The 24,284-nt window shown below is 47.9% G+C and overlaps 1 protein-coding gene across 1 annotated transcript; it reads left to right on the top strand.

Annotated features, from left to right (window-relative positions):
- Window positions 1-15,927: 15,927 nt before the first annotated feature.
- SPMIP8 (sperm microtubule inner protein 8) lies at window positions 15,928-19,594 on the top strand (the record flags this gene model as incomplete). The annotated part of the gene is made up of 7 exons (XM_083370900.1): window positions 15,928-16,150; window positions 16,568-16,629; window positions 16,959-17,133; window positions 17,776-17,837; window positions 18,801-18,865; window positions 18,972-19,004; window positions 19,557-19,594. 7 exons carry the CDS (start codon window positions 15,928-15,930, stop codon window positions 19,585-19,587), a joined length of 651 nt encoding a protein of 216 aa, XP_083227026.1. The 3' UTR covers window positions 19,588-19,594.
- Between the last annotated feature and the right edge of the window lie 4,690 nt (window positions 19,595-24,284).

Below are 24,284 nucleotides of genomic sequence, written 5' to 3'. Positions count from 1 at the left end.
CTTGCAGATGAAAGCCCAGATCTCTCTGCTGGGATCAGAGCCAGACAATGATCTGTGGCCCTCTTCAGGTGACTGAAGTAGCCCACCCAGCTCCTCACCTGCACGTGGGGAGCAACATCCCAGCCCTGCCCTCTCACTGTAAAAGCAACATTCCCCCCTCTTCTTCCCAAGGGGAGGGGCATTTTCCCCACGTCCAGTTATCAGATCAGGCCCCCCAAAGCCTGAAGCCACTCTTTCCTCTGGAGGAAGCAGCTCTGAGAGCTGCTGATACTTCAGCACCTGATGGGGCTGAACCTGGGGGTGGGGGGACTACCTGGATGCCCAAGCCCCCCCTTCCTGGGAGTGCCAGGGACCTGGGAAGGGAGGCTTTCCAGTACTCCCAGGCACCAGGCAGGCTCTGGCCTCTGGCTGCTCTGGGACTGTTTCCTGCGGGGCTACACTTACCGGAGCAAGGCCGAGGGGAGGCTCTGCCCCCTTTCCTCCCCCCAAGAAAGAAAGACCGTCTGCTTCCTCCTGCTACCCCTGGAAAGAAGCCTGGTTCTGCTGCACAAGGGACCTGGGAAGCTGGGCAGGGGATTAATTAGCTCAGAACAGAGTGCAAATTGGATTAAGGCAGCAGGCTTGTACTCAAATCCCAGAGAGCAGCACTACCCCACCCCCTCAGGCCCCCACCCAAGCGTGTAGATGAGGGCTTTGCTGAGGAGGAGACCGTTTGCGGCCGAGGGAAGCATGTCGTGCATTGCGGGGGACGCTGCAAGAGGAAATCTGAGGGCCCCGGGCCCCTTAGAGGGAGCAACACGAGTCTCGATGCCCTTCCTTCTGCGCTCGGGTCACCTGGATTGGCATCAGTCCTTCCCCCTGCATCTGCGAGGGAGGGGCTCCTCCTGGCCAGGAAGGTCGGCCAAGCCACTCCTGGATAATCCAAGGATTTTAGTTGTTGCCTCGGTTGCTAGGAGACAGGGTCTTCTGCACCCTCAGCAAATTGCAGATGGCTTAGCACTGTTTCCAACGGCTTCATTCAGGTCTCTGATGCTGCCCAGCTCAGAGTAAGGCACAACACAAAAACAAGGATGTGCAATCAATTAGAACCAAGGAAACGGCAAAATAATTACAGGACAGCATATACAAATAGAGAGCATCACAGCCAGGGGAGTCCTCTTTGCCTTCTCCAAGACCTAGGAGAACACCCAGGTTTTTGCGGTCTTCCAGAATGCCAGCAGGGGGAGATGGATGCATACACACATGCTAAATGCAGGGATACATTTGTAGAATGTAAAGTCACTTTGATTTACTTCTTAGCAGTTTATCTAATTGGAAGGGTTGGCCCAGCTCTTTGTACTCTGGATTGTCCCAGGCAGGTAACCTACAAAATGTGATTATTAAATTATGAAGAAATAAATAAGGTATGAAATTGCCCCTCTGAAGCTCCATGTTTGTAATGGATCTCTGGAGCTAGTAATTGACATTGCTGAGCCAGCTGACTTATCTTTCCGGAAAGTGCACAGCACCTGTATCGATTGCCTACGTAGCTTTGGAATATCCAGCTTGCACTGTTACCTAGGAGCTCAGTCCCCTCCATGGCAGGGAACTGAAGGAGCCGACAGCATTCCCAGAATTTCAGAGAAATGCCACATTTACCTTTGCAAAGAAACGTTTTTGCTCACCTGAAAATACAACCCACCAAGAAATTCAGGCAAAGTAAGGAATATTTATGGGGGAGGGAGTAGATTATATAGGGTATAATATATAATGTATACAATTTTTATATAGGATACACAAACAAATCATACATACATTTGATATATGTGATGCATTAGATAGCAACAAATCAAACAATAAAATACATTAATTGAACCTGAGAATTTAACAATAGAAAATATTGACTCTAGATCAGAGCCTTTCTGGGTTGACGGCCTAGAGCAGACATGTCAAACACAAGGCCCGGGGGCCGGATGCGGCCCGCGAAGTGGTTTCATGTGGCCCGCAAAGCCATCCTGGAAACAGTGAGGGAACGGCCCCCACTGCCTTGGCACTTGCCCCGGTCCCATCTCCTTCTGCCAGAGACCCTCAGATCTGTCCCACTCCTGCCCAGGCCCCCATAGGCACCCTTGATGCAAACGATGTCGAGCTGGCCATGCCCACCCAGTAGGCCATACGCACTCTAGCCACGCCCACCCAGTAGGCCACGCCCACCCTGGCCATACCCACCCGGCCCCCTGAGGGCAACCACAATGCTGATACGGCCCTCAGTGAAATTGAGTTTGACACCCCTGGCCTAGAGGGAAAGGGAGGAGCAGGGCAATGTGTGTGTGTGTGTGTGTGTGTGTGTGTGTGCGCACGCGCGTGCACGCACAAACAAATGCATGCATGGTAGTGGCATTAGCACCTGTTCTTGTTGTTGTTAGCTGCGAAGTCGTGTCTGACCCATCGCAACCCTATGGACAACATTCCTCCAGGCCTTCCTGTCCTCTACCATCTTCTGGAGCCCATTTAGGCTCACGCCTCCTGCTTCAGTGACTCCATCCAGCCACCTCCTCCTCTGTCGTCCCCTTCTTCTCTTGCCCTCCACCTTTCCCAGCATTAGGCTCTTCTCCAGTGAGTCCTTCCTCCTCATTAGGTGGCCAAAGTATTTGAGTTTTAGCTTCAGGATCTGGCCTTCTAAAGAGCAGTCAGGGTTGATCTCATCTAGGACTGACCGATTTGATCGCCTTGCAGTCCAAGGGATTCGCAGGAGTCTTCTCCAGCACCATAGCTCAAAGGCCTCAATTCATTGGCGCTCGGCCTTTCTTATGGTCCAACTTTCACTGCCATACATTGCAACTGGGAAGACCATAGCCTTGACTATACGCACTTTTGTCGACAGGGTGATGTCTCTGCTTTTTAGTGTGCTGTCTAGATTTGCCATGGCTTTCCTCCCAAGGAGCAAGTGTCTTTTAATTTCTTGGCTACAGTCCCCATCTGCAGTGATCTTGGAGCCCAGGAAAATAAAATCTGTCACCTGTGCAATGTGCAAATGTGCTGGTAGCATGAGTGGGGGGGAGGTGCACGCACACATGCGCACACTCACCAGCCATTTCCGAAGCCCAGTGGCCAATAGGTTGGAGACCCCTGCTCTAGATAACATTTCACAACTAGCAAATTTATGGGTTATGTTACTCCTTCCCAATTGAGTTTATATTTTGCCAGTGTATTCTAGACCAGGGCTTTTCAACCAGTGGTACGGGTACCACCTGTGGTACATTGGCACCTAGAAAGGTGGTAGCGGGGGAGGGGGAATGAGCTGAACTGGTGGCGGCACCGCACAAGCCTGAGCGAAAGACGGCTGGAGCTGCAGGGCTGTCAGGGCTCAGTGGAAGCATCTCGACCAGCGCCAGGATCCAGCTGGAGCTCGGTGCTGATCCTGGCACTTCTGCTGAGCCCAGAAGAAGCGCCGGTCAGCTGGAATGTTGCAGCATCTCCAGGGTCTTGTGATTTACATTCAGATGCTTGGCAACTGATTCATATTTATGATGGTCATGTGCTGCAACCACCCAGCAGATGGGGGGAATAAAAACCAAACACCCCCCACCCCACCCCCGCTGCCAATTCTCAACAAAAATGCTCACAACAATGAAAACCTCGGACAGGAGGAAGAGCACTGCCGGGCAGGCAGGCAGGCGTCTTGCTCGGCTGTGGCTTGGGGGGCACTTTTTTCAGTGCCATTGTAACTTCAAACAGTCACTAAGCGAACTATAGTAAGTCGAGGACTACCTGTTCTTCATCACTCCCCCCCTTTTTTTTGGTCATCAAGTTTTTGACCCCTTGCTAGGCGACTGGTGGTACTCGGATGTTGCCATATCTTAAAAGTGGTACAATGGGTGAAAAGGTTGAAAAGCCCTGTTCTAGACCTTCCAAAACATGCTGCCTATTGTATAATTGCTGAAAAGGGTAGATTTTGTATATTAAAAAAAAGAAATGCCTTTGACTAAAATGGAATTAGGTTTACTGAACTTCAAAAGGAAGCATGGTGGTCATACTAAAATGCTAATATCACCTTTATTAAAAAGCTAATAACTCTTTATTAATCAGTACGTTTGCCATTTCAGAGCATACTTAATAACTGATTCTTTTTAATGTTAGTTTTATTGTTGTTTTAAAATTATTATGGTTTGTCACATAGCCAGCCAGAAATTTAGACTGGATCTGACATTTTTATCCACCTATCAAGTCCTTCCCAAGGACCTGAGAAAGGAAGAGGTTGATGTTTTATGACGTTAGAGGTATCCTCACAGGATCTGTTTTGAGTAAAGCTGCCCCACTGATGGTGAATTTTTCAATGCCGATGGTGTTCCAGTTGTGCTCCAGTAGTTTTGGGATTGCCCCCAAGGCACCTATGACTATTGGTGCTAACTTTGCTTTCTTTTGCCAATGTTGTGTAATTTCTGTTTGCAGATCTATTTTGTCATCTTCTCCAGGTATCCTTCTCTTGTATTCTGCTCTCCCCAGGAACTGCCAGATCCACTATTCAGACTTTTTTTGTCTTTCTTATCAACAATTGTTAAGCCTGGCGTGTTATGTGGCAGGTGCCCATCTGTTTGAATTCTAAAGTCATGGAGCACTCTAGCTTCTTTATTTTCTATGACTTTCTCCATTTTATGGTCCCACCAGTTCTTGCTTGCAAGCAAATGATATTTCTTGCGGATCATCCAATGTTGCTACTTTATCATGCCACTCTTTGTAGTCAGTCCGTGTGATCTTCTTGCAGCAGCTAACCTGCTGGTCATCTGTTTCATCAGCTTCTTTGCAGAGGTGGCACTTGCTGTCTGTTGCTGTCTTCTCAATTCTGGCTTTGTATACATTTGTTCTTAAGGGTTGGTCTTGTGTTATTTCTTCTTATTTATTTAATTTATATCCTGCATTTATTATTTTCACAAATAACTCAAGGTGGCGAACATATCCAACACACTTTCTTCCTTCTATTTTCCCCATAACAACAACCCTGTGAGGTAGGTTGGCTGAGAGAGAGGGATTGGTTCAAAGTCATCCAGACAGCTTTCATGCTAAGGTGAGACTAGAACTCACGGTTTCCTACTTTTCAGCCTGTTGCCTTAACCCCTGCTAGGCCATACTGGAATAATCTAGACCCGTGGTGGTGAATCTATGGCACGTGGTTTTTTTACCCATAGTCCCACAAACACATGGCAAAGGCTGAGAAGCTAATGGAGAAACAATGCTGCTGAAAGTCAGGTTAGCAAAAAAAATGCTTGGGGGAGGCGAGGGCATCTGGGTGGGGGTGGACATGGCAACCTTTCCCTGCATGATGGCAGGAGGGTGGGGGACGTGGCATTGGGCACAATACACGAGGCGGCAAACAGCCGCACCACGCTAAAACTGGCCGTTTGCCGCCTCCTGCCCAATGCAGCTGCCATGAGGTATACCAGTTCCTTGCCTCCACCCAGCTTGTTCCGCAGCCTCATGGCAGCTGCATTGGGTGCAACACACGAGGTGGCAAACAGCCATGTCATGCCAAAACTGAGGGGCTGGCAGGCTGTGGCTGCTGATGGATACAGTTGGCTCCCATGCGCTTGCTGTGTGTGGGGGCTCATGGTGTCAGGCAGCAGCCACCCCAGCCCCTACCTCGTCTTGCCCTGCGGCAATGGCACCCCTCCCCTACCTCCTGCCTCGCCTCGCTTCACCCCGCAGGACGAGCCTCCTGCCCACTGTCCCACCCACCAGAGACCCCCTGGATCTCCCCCAACCCTGCCTGGTTCCCATAGGCATCCCTCCCCACAAGCAATATCGAGGTGGCCACACCCACCCGTTACACCCACCCAGTCTGCCATGACCACCACAGCCACGCCCACCCAGTGGGCTATGCCCACCCAATGGGCCATACCCACCCAATGGGCCATGCCCATCTGGCACCTGACGATACGTAAGTGTTGTGATTCAGGGTCAGCCTGTGGGTTCGGCAGTTGGGTCGGACGATTCAGAGGAGGAGGAGGGCGGTGTTGGAGAGGTTGCTGAGGGTGTTGGAGAGCTTACTGATGAGAGCCCTCAGCCAGGCCCCTCCCACCTGGTTACGACGCAGACCCAGCTGTGTGAGCCTGACAGCGTGGATGAAGATGACCCACAGCTGGCCCTGTTCAAGGACGCCGGACGCAGGAGGCAGTCAATCAGGAGTAAACAGAGGAAGGCAATGGAGCACCTCGGAAGGAGGCAGAGAGAAGCCACGCCCTGAACTGTTTAAAAGGGGAATGCGTGGGAGGGCTGGTTTGCTGAAAGCAACTGTTTGAATAGCTCCTGTTTCATGGTTCATGTCTTGTTTTTGCTGTTTGCTTTTGTGTCCATAAATTTGGCAGGCTTAGTTCCAGCCTCTTGCCTTCTTGTAAAGGGGTTGTCCCTGCCTTATCTGCAGGGCCGGTAGTAGGCTGGTACAGAACAGTAAGTGGGTTTTGGGTTACAGTTTGGGCACTTGGTCTCTAAAAGGTTCGCCATCACTGATTCTAGACCAGGGGTGTCAAACTCAATTTCACTGAGGGCCGTATCAGCATTGTGGTTGCCCTCAGGGGGCCGGGTGGGTATGGCCAGGGTGGGCATGGCCTACTGGGTGGGCGTGGCTAGAGTGCGTATGGCCTACTGGGTGGGCATGGCCAGCTCGACATCGTTTGCATCAAGGGTGCCTATGGGGGCCTGGGCAGGAGTGGGACAGATCTGAGGGTCTCTGGCAGAAGGAGATGGGACCGGGGCAAGTGCCAAGGCAGTGGGGGCCGTTCCCTCACTGTTTCCAGGATGGCTTTGCGGGCCACATGAAACCACTTCGCGGGCCGCATCCGGCCCCCGGGCCTTGTGTTTGACATGTCTGTTCTAGACCAATCGTTGCTAGCCACCCAAAGTTGCATGCTACAGGATAGGTAATCATATAAATCTTTTAAAAGAATAAACTGGTCAGAGTTATGAGAAGGTGGATGAGTTTGAAACCCACCATCTCTCTCAGGAGTTGCTGCTTTTTGGAAAGACTTCTTTCATCATCTGGAATTTATCAAAATATGAAGAGCACCTTGTGTAGAGGGCTACTCAAAAGTTACAGAAGAGATTTTCAAACAAGCAGCTCTAATTTACCAATAAAAGGAGAATATTTGTAGCTCAGGATTGAAATGAGGGGTCCTTGGTGCTCTCTGAGCTTTGTTTTCTTGCAGATGCATCATTACTCAAACTAGGTAACATAATCAGCGCACTGATGATGTTACCTAATTTGGGTAATGAAATGTCTGCAAAACAACAAAGCTCAGAGAACACCAAGGATCCCTCAGCTCTTATTTATTTACCTTCTTCTTTCTACTATGGGGGGTGGGGCAGTCAAATTTTGGCCACAGCCTTAAAGCAGGGCTTTGATAGTGTGGTTGTGGCCACTATCCAGACTGTTTTGCCCCCTCCCATCAACACCCTGTCTCCATGTCCCTTATTCCCAGAACTTCAATTCTTTTTTTTCCTTTTAGTTGCTTATAGTTGTTATAAACAACAGTTTGGAAACCTTGGAAAACATCTGAACTTGACATTTGGATGCTGTTGGGGAGGGGGGCTTAGCTCAGTGCCTCCTGTGAGCACTAGAGAGGGACTCCGGCCTCAGGTGACCTGGCTGGGATCACCTAGCAACCTGGCCCTCTTAACCAACAATTCCTGGCTCCCTGAGGTTGTCATGGAGACTAAGAGGGCAGGGCCCATAAGGTAGACCAGGCGCTCAGCATGTGAAGGTTTGAGGGATGCCACAGGACTCCCCTTCTTCCTCACAAGTTGGGCCCACATCTGGAGAGGAGCTTGCTTGGCATTGCCACCCCAAAGCATCAGGCCCCCCAGAGCACCCCTCTCTGCATCTTCCTGTCTGGCTTGCCTGGTCCTTCCTGCCCTCCTTTGTGCTGTGCAGTGCCCGTCAAAAGATTAGGGTAAGCAGCTTCCCTGCCAATTGAAAAAGGAAGACTGTGGAAGAGAAGGGATCATTCTAAATGTCTAATAATAGTAACAATATATTTAAAGCAATTATCTTAACATTATAGCATTATTGTTGTTGTTGTTGTTGCTCACAAACTCATCCAGATGTGGATGTTACAGATATTGTCGCAGGATGTAAGCCATTCTGAGTAAAGCTGCCTTTTGCAATTGACTGGTGAATTTTTCAATGACGACTCCAGTTGTTTTGGGATTGCCCACAAGGCACCTATCGCTAATTGGTAGTGTCTTTACTTTCTTTTGCCATAGTCATTTTAATTCTATTTGCAGGCCTTTGTACTTTGTGATTTTCTCCAGTTCTTTCTATTCTGCTGTCCCCAGGCACATCCGTGTCTACAATCCAGATTTTTTTAATCTTTCTTATCAACAGTTATTAAAATGGGATGTTGTGTGGTAGGTGCTTGTCTGTCTCAATTCTAAAGTTATCTGCTCGCAACAATGTGAAGTCACAACAGCCAGTCCTTTAGCTAGAGTTGGCCTTCATACGCATCAGTTTCTCACCAAGAACCCTAGGATGTCATAATATATCGACATAAGTATATGTATGGATCCAAGCAGTGTGGCCTTTCACCTGTCAATTGCATATTTTGTCAAGGTGTACACTGTCTCTCCATGATTTTCTGGTATGGCACCTTGTGTGCTGATAACACTGTGACCATCCGAGCTGGTTTATGCCAGAATCTTTATAAATTTTCTGATCTTGGTATTTATTTATTTATTTTATTTTAATTCCATTTATATCCCGCCCTTCTCCGAAGACTCAGGGCGGCTTACAAGCTTAGCAGTAGCCTTCATTCTATGTATATGCCTGCTTATTAGGGGCTTTCACACACCCCACAAGTGGCATTATTACAAAGTCAGCTTAATTGCCCCCAACAATCTGGGTCCTCATGGTATGTTGATATTCTCCAATTCTTTGTCTTTTCTATGGTATCCCCTCGTATTGCCACATCCATTACCCACACTTTCTTTTTTTCATCTACCATTATATCTGGAATGCTATGTGCAAGACTTTAACAGTCTGTATTCAGAAATCCCACAATATTCTAACCTGTTCATTTTTTAATCACTTTTTCAACTCCCATTTTTCAACTCCCATAATTTCTAATCGATGTTCCAGTGAATCATTTTGGTATTATGGGTTATGCTGTTGTTTATAATCAGTTTGTGCAATTTCTTGCATGATAAGTATGTGATCTACTGTTTCTTCTGCCTCTTTGAACAATCTGCATTTTGAATCAACAAATTTTCAATTCTGGCCTTGATTGCATTAGTTCAGCTAACTTACTCTTGAGCAGCCAAAATCAAATTTTCAGATTTTTTTTTAATGTTCCAGTTCTAAACCATTGCCAGGTTGCATCCACCTTCTCTTCTGTTGACTGTAGAAACTGACCATGTAGTATAATGCTTTTTCTTGCCAACATTCTATTCATATTTTTATTACATCATTTCAATATTCAAGTTTTGTTTCCTACACATTCCATAAGTTCCAATTGCAAATTTGCATCAATGTTGGCCTTGCTATCTTTTATGTAATCAGCCAATACCTGCTTTTCATCTTTGACAGTTTGTTTGACATGCAGTAAACCTCTGCCTCCATTTCTGCCTCCATCAATATCACCACAGGGAGATAATGCATAGTAAATAGTTATCAGTTTTCTTGTTTAGTTCAAATTGTCCAGTTAATAATTACTGCAGTGTATTATATCACAGGATTGGCCCAGGTACTGATGGCTTTGATGGTTATTGTGGTTGGTCACACAGTCAAATGTTTAGACCAGATTTGACATTTTAATCCACTTATCAAATCCTTCCCCAGGATTTGGGAAGGCAGATGGTTTTTTTTTGATGGAGTTAAATGCATCTTTGCAGGATCTTTCCTGCAGAAAAAAAGATGTTTGCATATCTTTCAAAAATCCTGGAGCATTGGGAAACTACCAGAGGACTGGAAAAGAGCTGGTGTGATTCCCATCTTTAAAAAAAAAGTGGGGGGGGGGAAACAGACCCAGGAAACTGCAGTCCAATCAGGCTAACATCAATACCTGGGAAGAGACTGGAAAAGATAATCAAAAAACAGATCTGCGAACCTCTAGAAACAAATAAAGTGATAACTAAAAGCCAGCACGGGTTTGTTAAAAATAGATCATGCCAAACCAACCTTATTTCATTCTTTGACAAAGTGACTGAGTAAACCAAAAAAATGCTGTGGACATAGTATATTTACGACTTCTGGAAGGCATTTGACAAAGTAGACCACAACCTACTTCTTGGTAAGCTAGAAAAAGGTGGGATAGACATCTCCACTAGATGGATTTGTAACTGGCTGACAAACCGTACTCAATGAGTAGTCCTTAATGGTACTAGGTCTACCTCAGACATGTCAAACTCGCGACGTTCCATGACGTCACGCAACGTATGGGGAGAGTTTTGCCATTGCCAGCAATGGGGTGAACATGGCTTCTGGATGACGCGTCTGGCCCATGGGCCGGCAGTTTGACACCCCTGGTCTACATGGAGGGAAGTAAGCAGTAAGATACCACAAGGTTCTGTCTTAAGCCCAGTACTCTTCAATATCTTCGTAAACAACTTAGATGAGGAAATAGAAGTGGAACTCATCAAATTTGCAGATGACACTAAGCTGGCAAGACAAACTCAGGATCCAAAAGAACCTTGACAGACTTAAACAATGGGCCCTATCCAACAAAATATTAATTAATATTTTACACATAGGCATGAAAAACCAAAGGTACAAGTATAGATTAGGCGAGATCTGGCTTAAAAACAGTAACTGTGAGAGGGACCTTGGGAGTCCTAGTGGATGATCACTTAAATATGAGCCAGCAGTGTGCAGCAGCAGTCAAAAAAACTAATACAATTCTTGGTTGTATAAACAGAGGCACAGAATCAAAATCACACAAAGTATTATTACCACTTTATAAAGCCTTAGTAAGGCCACACCTGGAATACTGCATCCAGTTTTGGTCACTACATTGCAAAAAAGTTTTTTTTTTTAATTCCATTTATATCCCGCCCTTCTCCGAAGACTCAGGGCGGCTTACAAGCTTAGCAGTAGCCTTCATTCTATGTATATGCCTGCTTATTAGGGCTTTCACACCCCCCCTAAGCGGCATTATTACAAAGTCAGCTTAATTGCCCCTAACAATCTGGGTCCTCCTTTACCTACCTCGGAAGGATGGAAGGCTGAGTCAACCTTGAGCCTGGTGGGACTCGAACCTTTGGAAAAAGTGCAAAGAGCAACTAAGATGATTAAAGGACTGGAGACTAAAACATATGAAGAACAATTGCAGAATTTGGGTTTGGCTAGTCTAGAGAGATAGGGACGCGGTGGCTCAGTGGGTTAGGATGCTGAGCTTGTCGATCAGATGGTCAGCAGTTTGGCGGGTCGAATCCCGAGTGCCGCGTAACAGAGTGAGCGCCTGTAACTCGTCCCAGCTTCTGCCAACCTAGCAGTTCGAAAGCATGTAAAAAATGCAAGTAGAAAAATAGGGAACACTCCGGTGGGAAGGTAACAGTGTTCCGTGCGACTTTGGCGTCTAGTCATGCCGGCCACATGACCACGGAGACATCCTCGGGCAAGCGCTGGCTCTTCGGCTTTGAAACGGAGATGAGCACTGGCCCCTAGAGTTGGAAACAACCAGCACGCATGTGCGGGGGAACCTTTACCTTTGAGTCTAGAGAAAAGAAGGATTAGGGGGGACATGATATCAGTATTCTAGTATTTGGGAGGCTGCCACAAAGAGAAGGGAGTCAACTTATTCTCCAAAGCAGCAGAGGCACGACAAGAAACAATAGGTGGAAACTAATCAAGGCGAGAAGCAACCTGGAACTAAGGAAAACCTTCCTAATAGTGTTCCACATCCTGTGGAACAGCTTGTCTTCAGAAATTGCAGGTGCTTCATCACTGGAGGTTTTTAAGAAAAGATTGGACAACCACCTATCTGAAATGGTATAGTCTCCTGCTTGAGCAGGGGGTTGGACTAGAACACCTCCATGTTCCCTTCCAGCTGTATTCTGATGTAAGCTGTTCCAACTAAAACTGCAGTTTGCAATTGACTGATGGTTCAAAAGGGACAAAATGTTTGAGAGAGTTGAAGTTATAGGAATTTAGGGGGAGTGACCATGATATGCTTGAATTCACTGTGATGCAACCACAGGTAACTAAACCAGCTAGACTAGTGTATTAGATTTTAAGAGAACTGACTTCAATAAGCTAACAGAAAGATTAGGAAAGATTCCACAGATGGATGTCCTAAAAGGAAAAACACTTGGGAAGTCTAAAAAAGAGATAATGAAGACCCAAGCAAAACAATTCCACAGAGAAAGAAAACAAAGAGATTCCAGATGAGACCAGCATGGTTGTACAAAGAGCTTTCTGACAAATTAAGGGACCAAAAAGATCAAATATAAAAATGTAAAGAAGGATACATAACTAAAACAAAATACCAGCAAATAGCCCAAATCTGTAAACCAACAGCCATGGGAGTTCCAGCGTCTTGGTGGCTGGAGCCTGGCTGCAGTGAGCACCTTGTCCTGCGAGTCACGTAATGGTTCTGATCCTGTGCTCGGTGCTGCAAGAGCAGAGGGCACTCTGTCCTCAGCTATCCGCCTATCTTCACAGGCAGAAGGTCCTTTAGAACACTCCTGTGACATTGGGAGAACGTGGATCTTCCCACGCAACTTCAGTATCAATTTGGTGATTGAAATTAGAATTGACACCAGGTTAAACTAATTAGGACTGGAGGCAATAATCAAGAGCAGAATATGTCTACTGCATATTCTCAGCCTGCACCTATTCCCAGGTCGTGGGCCAGCCAAATGATTCAGGTAAGTTTACCACTTGATATACCTGCACTAAACCTCCCCAGGGTACAAAAAAAAGTCCTCCTTGTAACCTTTTTTTTAAAAAAAATGTATTAATTTTTTAACATAACCACCTTAATATTCGGTAAACAGTGTGTTGTCTGGGTTTACATTTAAGAAACATTCACTAACAGTTGATCTCTATCATCTATAATCCACATAACTTTGATTTCCTCTTTTTCCCATAATGTTCTCTTTTACCAACCTTAAGTTAATACAATTCTTGTTGTTTTAATGAATGATGATTGAGATAAAAGTTTTCTAATATTTCTACAGATAATAATCACATCAATATAATTCCTTTTCTATCTAGTCATTCTGGTTGTCTCATCATAGATCCTATTTACAGTTCTTGTTTACCTGTGTTTTTCCCACAATGTTCAAAATATTATTCCTGGTTAAGATTTTCTCAAAGTTAATTACATTTAAATATTTAAGTCTATTTTTCATCATGTAAGCCAACCCAATAATTTTAACTTTCTTAAGGAATAAATAAGACTAAAAAAAGAAAAAATAAGAATTAAAAAAGGTACTATGCTACTTAAAATCCCTATTTCCTATAAGCTAATACATATTTATTTCCAAAAAAGTTTCGTTCTTTTTTACCATAATTAAACATCTATTTAATCTTTAAATATTCCATTTACTAAATCTAGTCCTTTTAACTCTTGTTCAAAACATTTTTAATCCATTGTAATTTTCTTAAAGTCAATCACCTTTAGATATCTAAAACATTTCCTTTATATAAGACATTCCAACTATTTTATATTACTCATATCAAGAAATAAAATAAAAAAAGAAAAAGACAGTACTATGTTACTTGAGGGGCTCTTCCCTCTTAAAAGTCAAATTCACATCCAAAATTTTCTATTCCTTTAACCATATTCAAACAGGTGTTTCTTTTTTAAAAATTCTCTCTGATAGGCCCCATCATCTATTTTCTTAATTTTCACTTTAGCCTTTTTCTTTTGCTCAGTATCTTTCTTAATCAATACTGTATGTTCTGCTGAGTCAAAGAATCTTTCCATATTCTTGTAGATGTTACTGTAGATATAAAAGGTAAGTCAAGTACAAGTCGTGTCCTACCCATCGTGACCCTATGGACAACGTTCCTCCAGGCCTTCCTGACCTCTACCATCTTCTGGAGTCCATAAACTCACGCCTACTGCTTCAGGGACTCTATCCATCCACCTCATTCTCTGTCGTCCCCTTCTTCTATTGCCCTCAATCTTTCACAATATCTTGGTGAGAGGCATTTGCCCATTCACTTTTGTTGAAAATCTTTTTGTCTGCTTTTCTTATCATTTTTGTCTCTCCAGTTCTAGTGTTTTTCCTGGCATCTCTGCAGTCCATTTTGTCCAATCTTTTTTCTTATCCTCAAATTTGTTTTGTGGTGTTAAAAGTGTAACCTGTCTTTTCCAAATCCAGTATTTCTTGTAATTTTTCCCCATTTGGGTTAAATCATACTTCTTTGTTTTGTTAGGTTCTATCTTTAAGTCTCTATCCTCAAATTAGTATTCAGTTGTCTGTTTTATGTGTTCCTTCTCTGTTGTTGTTTCCTGGGATTTTTTTGTTGTTGTAAAGTTAAATTGGATATATTTTCAAAGTTATTTTGGATTTCTTTGTGGTTTTAAATCACTGTTATTTGAATTAGTTGTAACATATCATATGTCTCCTCTTAAAAAGTATTTATTTTTTCTTGATAGGTTCTTTCTATAAATCTCTGATTTTCCATGATGACCGAGAATCCAAATGTTCTTTTCTCTGCAAATAGCTTTGGGGTCTGAGTTAAGTAGATACTTGTAATCCAGAAAGTTCAAAAAAGTTTTTTTTTGTTCCCTGAAGTTTGTAAATCTCACTTTGTCTGCAGCTCAGATTTTCTTGTCACAGCTGTTCTCTATTGTTAAGAGCTTTGAAGATCACAAGTAGAGATTAGTTTTTTCCAGATTTTGCCAAGTCCTGCATGAAAGCCATAGTTGTCGTAGTCTTCATCCACCACTAGATGTCAGCAGTGGTTTATTTTTCAAATTTTCAAAATGAACAAATTGCCTTTGAAATGAGAATCTTAACCATTCAGTAACTTCAAACTTATACAAATTTTGGTCTTATAGTCATTTCATTTCATTTCAATACATTTTGGTCCTCCATAAAAGGTTTAATTCACCACTTCCGTTAGTAAAAGGGTGGGGCAAAAATCCCCCTCTTTCATTTTTGGAGGTTTTTTGCTTTTTGGGATTATTTTTTTCTTCAAGAAAGTTGGTAAGTAGGATAGAGAAAATCAATGTTCTTACACGGATTCAAACGCACTGTTTACAATCAGCTTAAAATAGTGCTTTTGACTTTGGTTGCTTGCAGCTTGGGCTAGATTCTGAAGTTAGGCTAGCCTTTCTCCTGTTGGTTTCTGGAAGGCTTCTCCTGGACCAATCGGGTCGACCGCCATCTCTCCAAGGTCCCCGGGACTTCTTTCCTTCTCTGCCAACTCTTCAGGGTGGCTTCTGGCCCATTTAGGGCACCCTAACAGGAAGAAACTCAGCGGAAGGGCACAGAGTCCCAAACCCCTCGACTGCTGCGCTGCTGGCAGGACCGAAAGTCTCCCTCCTTGTAACCTTTTCCCCAGTGCAGCAGTAGCTGACATCACCCCCCCTCCCCCTCCCAGCATTATTGCACTGAGGTAAGGAGGGACAAGGGAGCAGGGCAGGGCAGCCAGCTGAGAAGTGCCAGCTAGAGCTCAGCATATTCACAGCTTGTCAATCACCAAAGTTGCAGGGAATGCCAGCATGGTAGTGAGGACTGGTGCCCTTGCCAGGCAGACGATAGCTCCTGCGGGACAGCATCTTGCCCCTCCCTGGAGGAACAGCATTCCCAGCTCTGTCAGGGAATGGGCCAAAAGGCCTGGCTGAGGTTCCAGAGAATGGGGCTGCTTCAACAAGGACAATGTTCCTTGGACATTTACATTGGGTCCACCTAAGTGATGTGGCAGTCAAATGGAGAAGATATGGCCTGACGGACATCGGAAATGTAATTCTCCTCTTCTCTTTTGGGCTTGCAGAATTTGCAGCAATGGCCCAAGCTCTGGACTTGGTGCCCTGGCCGCCAGATGCCGGCCCCGTCTATGCAGCACCCGCAGTTCTCATTCCCCTGGAGCCCAAGAAGACCATGTTAGCTGGAGTGAAGGATCGCCTCTACCACCCCTGCCTGCCAACGCTGAGGCGCATGGACATGGACACCGTGGCCCACAGGCTCACCGACACGCACTCCCGGACCACCACCACCTGCTCCAAAGGTATCAGCCCAGCCAAGCTGTCTGGGAGCTGTTTGGGAGCAGAGCCGGGGCAGGCCCGTCTGCTCCTCTTTGTGCCATGCAGTCCGAGTGCCAGCCGTGACGGCCCTGCAGTCAGAGACCCCAGACTGGAGGCAGAACTTGGGTCTTGCTCCAGCAGGTCAACTAGATGGGACACGTGAAGCTCTGCCTGTCCTGGGCCTCCCAAATGTTTTGATACGATCTTCTTTTAACGGGGGAGGCGGCAAATCTTAAAAGTTTAGTTGGTGCCCCCTCCTCTGGTTTTTTTTTGGGGGGGGGAGTTTCTTTCTCTACATCTGCCAGACCTAAAGGGCCCCCCCTGGGATGCAGCCGGTTTCGGGTAGCGCTTCCAAGAGCCCGAAGCGGCCTCCCCGCGTCTTTGCTTGGTGTCTTCTGCAGAGGATTTCCAAAGGGCGACCTTCACCTTGGCCGGAGTGCCCAGCAGGCCCCTCCCCTCCCGGGTGAGTCACGCCCGGCGGACCGGGACCCGGGGCCAGGCGGGAGGGGGGAGAAGCCACCTGCGAGGCGCCCTCGGGCAACGCCGCTGCCCCTCCTGGATTCCGGCTTAATCGCTCCATCCGGGCGCGGCTCGGGGTGGCTTCGGGCCTCCCGTCGGCCGGGCGAGCAGCTTGCAGCCCGCGCGGCTTTGCCAGATCAGCCGACGGGCCCGAGGCCGCCGCCCGCCGGGGGAAGAAGCCCTGCGCGTAGGGCGGGCGCGGGGCTTTCCCTTCCCGGCGCCCCGAAGCGCCCCCCGCCAGCGCTGCTGCAGCCGCCCCCCGTCTCTCGCCAGGCCGCGCTGGAGCTGCGCCAGTCGCCGGCCGGCCGGTACCGCGCGGGGAAGCTGGCCCCGCTGCCGCCCGGCACCAACCAGGAGGAGTGGCCCAGCTACACGCGCGCCATGCAGGACTGGTCCCGCTTCGTCTCCGCCGCCGGCGAGTTCGCGCTGCCCAGCCTCGAGCGCAAAGGTAGGGCGGGCGGCGGCTGCGCTTCTGCCGGGGGCGCGGAGTGGGCGGTACCGCGGCGAGGCCGCGCCAGGCTGGAGGGCCGCCAGACTTTGCTCCCGGCGGGAGCTGCGGAGACTTAGCGGGAAGCCCGCCTGCGCCCCCCCGCCCTCCGCCTCAAGAGGGGAGGGGAGCGGAGACGCCTCGGGGGCAGGAGGAAGAGGCAGTGGCCCTCCGCCCCTCCTGCCACCCACCAGAGCTTGGCCCGGCTCTGCTCCCTCTCCGGCCCCGCTGGCGGGACTCCCGCGGCTCTTCTTCGCGTGTGGCGGGGCAGGGGGCTCCAGCATCCCCGCTGGCAGCCGCCACCGCCGGTCCGAGCCAGGCCCGGCTCTGGAGCGAGGGGGCCCGGCAGAGAGAGGCAACTGCGCTCCTGAGCTGCCCGGCTTGGCTGAGCCCAGGCGGGATCCCTCGGCCGAGGGGGGCCTTTCCGGCTACTTGCCTGAATCCGAAGGGCCAACGCCGTGACCTGAGCACGGGAGCTAATTGGGTAAGGAAACATCTCGCAAGAAAACAACCAAGCTCGGAGAGCCCCGAGGACCCCTCGTGTGGACACTGAGCTACAAACGTTCTCCTATATCGGTCTCTCTTCTCCCTCCTCTTTCTCAGTCCTTGGGTTCAGCTGTTACGCTGTGAGATACTTGAAACCAGACATCACTCAAACCTGGAGGGTAAGCAAGAGGTTCTCCGTTGGGAGGGTGAGCCATCTTCTTCCAGGGTTGGGGTGCTCAAAAGACATTTTCGAAAGGGCAAAGGGGATCTCAATGCAACTGTCGGATCCTCGATTCCTTCAGAAGGGAGGTGATAGCCGTGCAATTATTTCCTCTAGTCTAGTTTTGTTTTGTTGGCCAGGAAAAAGCTCTTTTAGCGGAAGGATTGCCAAACCAGAATGTGAACGTGACTCCAGCAATTTGATCCCAATGTTTCGATGGAACATTTTATTTTTTTAATTAAATTTATATTTTCAAGCTACACTCTATTAGAAAAGACCATATAATATTTATTATTAATTTGTGGCAGCACAATACGTCCCACATTTAAAAACTTCTTTAAATGAGATGTTCCTGCTCAAATACCAACTCACTAAACATAACCTAATGCAGCCATTAAAAATACACCTACTAAAAATTTGGGGGCAGAAAAACTCTTCTGGTAATTTTATTGTTTTGTCCCTGGAAATTTTGGAGCAAACAAAAGTTATTTTTTTAAACGAAAAAAGTACACGCTCATCTGCCCAAGAACAGCTGGGCCCTGGGTTCGCTCATCTGCCCAAGAACAGCTGGGCCCTGGGTTCTCAGCAGAACCGAAGCCCCGTTAAATTCCCCCTCAGGCTGTTGCAAAGTTCAAAGGCTCCACTGTGCAGAGAAAGCTTGCCAGGGATCCTGTGGCTGAAAAGGCTCCATGCTATTTGACAAGGGAGCCTCCCGCCTCTAACTGCTGCTCAGCCGCCCTCCCAGACACCCCCCCCAGCAGAGCCCAGAGCAGGGAACTGGCTCGTGGGGGGAGGGGAGAGCAAGCGCAGGGAGAGCCTGGAAGCGGCGGGGGGGGGGGGAGAGGAAAGGGAGAGGATGGAGGAGAAGCACGGATGTCCTCCGTTTTAACATAAGGCATCTTCTTCCGCTTTTTTATGCTAGTATTGCCTCAATCAGAATCCTAGCTTGGATCGATATGGACCGAAGCCTCTTCCTTACAACACTGTGTAAATATCGCCCCTGCACTGCCTCTTGCCTGGCGCTCATTCCCCCCCCCCCCCGCCGCCCCGGCTTCCCAGCAACTCACCTCAATGTTCTGTTCTTTGGCTACAGGAACACCTACAGGAGCTTTGGAACGGCCCACAGGTACCTGACTCTTCAGGGGACCAATAGCGGGGGGGGGAGAGAAGGCTCTGTTCTCTCCACAGGCCCAGATGGGAGGAGGGAGGTGGTTGGCTAGTTGCAAGGATTTTGTTAGCTGAGGGCAATTTGCAATGCCAAACCTGATCGGATCACAGTACGTGGGCAGAGGTACCAATTTTCCAAAAAACTCTTCTGAAGGTGCTCGAGTGGAAGGGCCAACCAGCCTTGGCTGACCTGAACCGAGCAGGACTGACTAGGAGAGTCCAAGAAAGGTCAGGGTTGCAGGCCGGGCTGCTGTGAAGAAATCTCATCCTCCAGGCTGTTCAAACGACCGCGCGATCCCCAGGAGGCTGCCTGCCGAGGAGAAGCGCAGAGTCGATGGCTCCTGCATGGAGAAGCTCCTGCTCCCCAGTCATTCCTCTCTGGGGCTCAGGCAAAACTCTTCTGCAGTGATCCCGGACCAGCCTGGGGAGGGATCCACAGGGAGGATCCTCAAGGCTTGAGCAGAGGAGCCCTGGCAGACGTGGAGCAAACCTCTGTCCTTTTGCCTTTCAGCCGCTCTCACTACCTTGAGCCCTGGCGCTAAGGAGCTGCTTTCTGAAGAGGCCCCGGACGAGGCCGGCCTGCTTGCCAAGGCTTTGGGCATCCACAGACAATAAAAGCAGGCCAATCGTGTTTTCCGCCTTCTGCTTTAAGTTTGCAGGATGCAGACAAAGAGGGAAGGAATCCCGGTCGGTCGTTTCCCCAGCATCAGCGTCATGAGAAGCAGCAGCCCCAGCATCAAAGCACCTTCTGAAACAAACTAGGATCTGACCAAGCTAAAAAGGGCAGCATCTTTCTTTCACCACATGGAAATTTGGGGGACCAAGAAGTCCTTGTTCTCATCCGGAGCTGACGGAGGCATTTCTGCCACAAAGCCAAACCAGCTCTGTATTTAACATATGCCTCCGTGAGGGGGGCGGGGGGGGCGTCCATCCAAGGCCCAAAGATGGCTCTCCAGACTGACCCAGGAATGTGAACCTGCTCAGCAGATGCAGACCGGGTGGAAACGGGGAGGCCTGCCTGGGTGGGCCTGGAAGTGCCATTGGCCTTAGCAATGGACAGATGGTCCTCACCTGACAACTGCTTAGTGACTGTTCAAAGATACAATGGCACTGAAAATAGTTGCTTATGACTGGTCCTCGCACTTATAACTGCCGCAGCATCCCCACGGCCACATGGTCAAAATTCAGTCACTTGGCAACTAACCTGTATTTAAGAAGATTGTAGCATCCCGGGGTTATTTGATCGCTATCTGTGACCTTCCCAGCTGGCTTTTGACAAGCAAAGTCAATGGAGGAAGCTGGATTTGCTTAGTAACCGCAGATCCACTTAACAACTGCAATGATTCACTTAGCAACGCTAGCAGAAAAGGTTAAATTGGGTGCAGCTCGCTTAACAGTCACCTTGCTTAGCAATAGAAATTCTGCTGTTCTGGGAACTTTCTCACTAGATTCACCAGTGCCGCTTTCCAGCCCAGGAGCCGAGGGAAATTGATGGCCTCTGAAAGAGACCCTGGCCGACTGCACTGCCAGCCCACCCCCAGAAGCACATCAGGGCTTCTGCCCACCCAGAAGTGTTGACTCTTGGAGGTGGGCAAGATCAAGAAACATGGCGGGAGTCCCAGGCACATCTGCCTGGAAAGCCTGCCCAAGTTCCTCCTTGCCCATTTTCTAACAGGCAAAGTCAAGATTGGGTTATTTTGAGTTCCTTTCCCAGAAATGAGCAGTTTTTCCCCTCTCCATCCCAAGGTCGTGCATGCATCCCCCTTGTTACCTTTGCCTGTGGGAAGAAGGGGGAAGTCTTCAGCTGTCAGTTCCCCACCCCATGGTGCTAAAAGATTAGAGAAGGGATAGCATTGGGGGGGAGGCAGACTCCTGCAACCCAAAGGGAAATGGCCCTAAATATCAGGGCTCAGGGCAGTGCCAGCGAAGCTTTGGCTGATCAAAAGGATAGCCCTCCTGGTTGGCTGAGTGCTTGGCATGGCTGGTGCCAACTGAAGGGGAGAGGGAGCAAGGAAAGACAGGCAGAGGATGCCATGCATCCGTGTCCTTCCAGATGGTCAGGAATCCTCACACCAGGGCAAGCAGCAGGTGCAAATGAATGTTGGTTTCCAAATAACCCAAGTTTAGCCTGTTCTGCAAAAAGCCACCTTTGGAAAATAACTCCCAGCATGACTAGTTTTGTAGTTGGCATCTGTGGCTGCTGGGCATGTTGGTAGGAGCTGCTGACAGTGCCACATCTGGAGGGCAGACATTACCACTCTTACATTTGAGAACCAGGCCAGGACAGAGCAACTGCACCCCTTAACCAAAACTTTCAGTAAGGCTCCAAAGATGGTATCCAGCCCTTTGTCTCATCCTGGCATTTCCTCTCTCCTTCAGGTGCACTAAACAAGGCTATTTGCTCTCCAGCCCTCCCCAAAGCGGCAGCCTCTGGCGCTCCACTTTCTTTGCTGCTCCCGGCTGCGCCAACGCCAACTGCTCTCACCAACCGCTCTCAAAGCCCCACTTGAGGTTTTAACCAACAACTTCCCTCTGCCCTGGAGGCTTTGTTGTCTGTGCCCCTGCACTGACTGCCCAATTCCTCCAATGTTAGAATTCTGGCAGAAATTGGTCCAGCCTTGAAAGCATCCATTGTTGTAGGAAAGCTGCTGTTGTGATCTCAACTGTCCACCCTCGGCAGTGTTACCATTCAAGAGTCTTTGGGTTGACTGAGTTTCCAACAACCCATTAGGATTCAGCAGCTGACATTCAATAATGGGGCAATTGTTTGTGCCCAAGTGGCTCATTCCCACACTCAGATGACACAACCCTGGGGCAAGGCAGGTTGTGGGCAGAGCCAATGGTGGCCTTTCTGCAGAATAGTAGCATTTCAGGCACTTTGAATTTCAAATTGTTTTAAGTGTGTATAATCTAAGATAACCCCAGATCTACCTGGTTTTGATGTTCAGTTCTTGGTTTGCCTCCTGAATGCACAAACATCCACCTGAGGCTGCTATGCATAATTCAATCTTGGGATTGTATTGATAGAGACATACTGCTTGTGTTGACCTAGAACAGACACCACTTCAGATATTGCAGGAACACCATGCGCTTGGGTCTGCATTCACGGCACCTGTTGCCTTCTGCAAGCAACCAAATGTTGGTCTTGGCATCAGTTTGGGACAGGCCCCCTTCCGTTTAAGACACATTCTTATCCGCCATGAAGGGAAAACGGGAAAGGGGAGAGACAGATGTGCTGCCTGAACTCTTTAGGGATCAGTAGAATTAAAATCCAGAAAGACATCTTTTTTGATGACAGAAGCCTCCTTGTCCTGCAACAACTGTGCGCTGTTAAATGCTGTTAAATGTATGCTGTTCCTGAAATGTTGACTGCTTTAAAAACTACTGGCGTTTTACCCATCCAATTGCCAGTGCTGGTGCTTACCATCTGCCCTGAACCTCTTCGCAGGAGCTTGGCTTGAAACCCAGCCTATGCATAAACTCTTGGGCAGATTCATTTTCTCACACCTGGCCTAACCTAAAGGATGTTGCAACAGATAAACAGAATGAGGTAGTTCTGAGCTCTTGGCAAAAGAGCATATTTCTTTTTTAAAAAAATAAATATATTGGGAAATCTGCCCTGGGTGCAATACAAGTATTTCCCTTCCAAATTTTGCCTAGAACCCAGCAAGGACTATTGTAGCAACAGAAAAACAAAGCACCAAGAGCTTCGTTTTGTATCTGGGCATGGAACGCGAGTTATATGAAGGACCCACGCTCTGGCTGTTTTATTTTTTTATTATTATTTTATTCCCATTTATATCCTGCCCTTCTCCAAAGACTCAGGGCGGCTTACAATCTAAGAAGCACAAATCAATGTGCTTAGCAGTAGCCTTCATTCTATGTATATGCCTGCTTATTAGGGCTTTTGCCCCCCCAAGCGGCATTATTACAACGTCAGCTTAATTGCCCCCAACAATCTGGGTCCTCATTTTACCTACCTGGGAAGGATGGAAGGCTGAGTCAACCTTGAGCCTGGTGGGACTCGAACCTGCACTAATTGCAGGCAGCTGGTGTTACTTAAGGAGGCATTAGCCCACTGCTCCACCAAGGCTCACCTTTAGCTGCTACATATTTTATTTTTTATATTCTTGGAAATATTTTTGATTTAATTTTGTTTGCCACCTGCTCACTTGAGATGGGCAGCCATCGAAAATAAAGCAAGACAAATTCACTTTTTACTCCTATCATTTGTTACCTACATTTTTATAGTACGGAGATGAACTGAGAAATCTCTTTTTCTTAGTGATTCCTGCGGAAGCCCGTGGATTGTTTCCCATCAAAACTTAGTTCTGTAATATGTAATTCTGAGGTAATTTTCATTGGATTTCCTGTAGTTCTGCTTATATAGATTGTATATGTAATACAATATATATATGGCATATATTATAGCATATTACTGCACACTGAGAGATCCCAAGCAAGGATTTAAGCAGAGGAGCCACCAGGGGCTGAAGCGTTGCTTGAAGTGCCAAAGGACATCCTGCAGGAGGGAACGCAGTGGACGAGGCTTGGATTGGGCTCCGTGCTTGCTTCTGCCTGCCCAGAACAGCCCAGGAAGGCAAGTGTGCTCAAGCACTCTGGTTCCAAAGGCAGGGAGCTCCATGGGGCTTTTTGCTTGGGATTTCAAGCTGCGTTTCTCTTGAAAGACCAACTCTGCTTTATACCAGACAGGAGCGCTCCGATTCAGGGGTCAAGGGCAGCAAACAATGAGTGGCCGGTCACTCTCCTTGGCCAAATCAGCCTGGCTTCCTACAAACGCTGGAAGGCCTGTGCCCGATCTCATGCAGGGATCTGGGTGTCCCAAAGAATATTCAGAATTTAGCTCAAGCGAGAAAGGAAGTGGAGCAGAGACAAAAAGGGGCTCGGGTGGCGGAAGAGTGCGGGGGAGGAGGAGGGGACAAACAATGGAGCCGGCGGAAAGGAAGCCCACAAAAGATGGTGGTAGAAAGAACAGCCGCCCAAGGGAGGCCCTTCTCAGGAAAGGGAGGGGCCTGGGGGCCTGCTTCCATCTCCCAATGCCCTACCTAGTGGGCTCTGGGCAAAGCCCCCCCCCCCCCAGAAATGAGACTGGAGCCTCCTGCAGGGACAAAGAAAGACACGCTTTTCTAAGACCGATGAATTCAAACTGGGGAGACTCCACTGCACACAGCTTTTGCAAGACTGTAAAACGGACATCTAGCTGGGTAGTTAATCACAA

This window comes from Vipera ursinii, assembly GCF_947247035.1.
Source record: "Vipera ursinii genome assembly, chromosome: 10".
NCBI classification, from domain to species: Eukaryota; Metazoa; Chordata; class Lepidosauria; order Squamata; family Viperidae; genus Vipera; species Vipera ursinii.
Note: the sequence above shows the minus strand (reverse complement) of the source record. Positions and strands in the feature narration are given on the sequence as shown.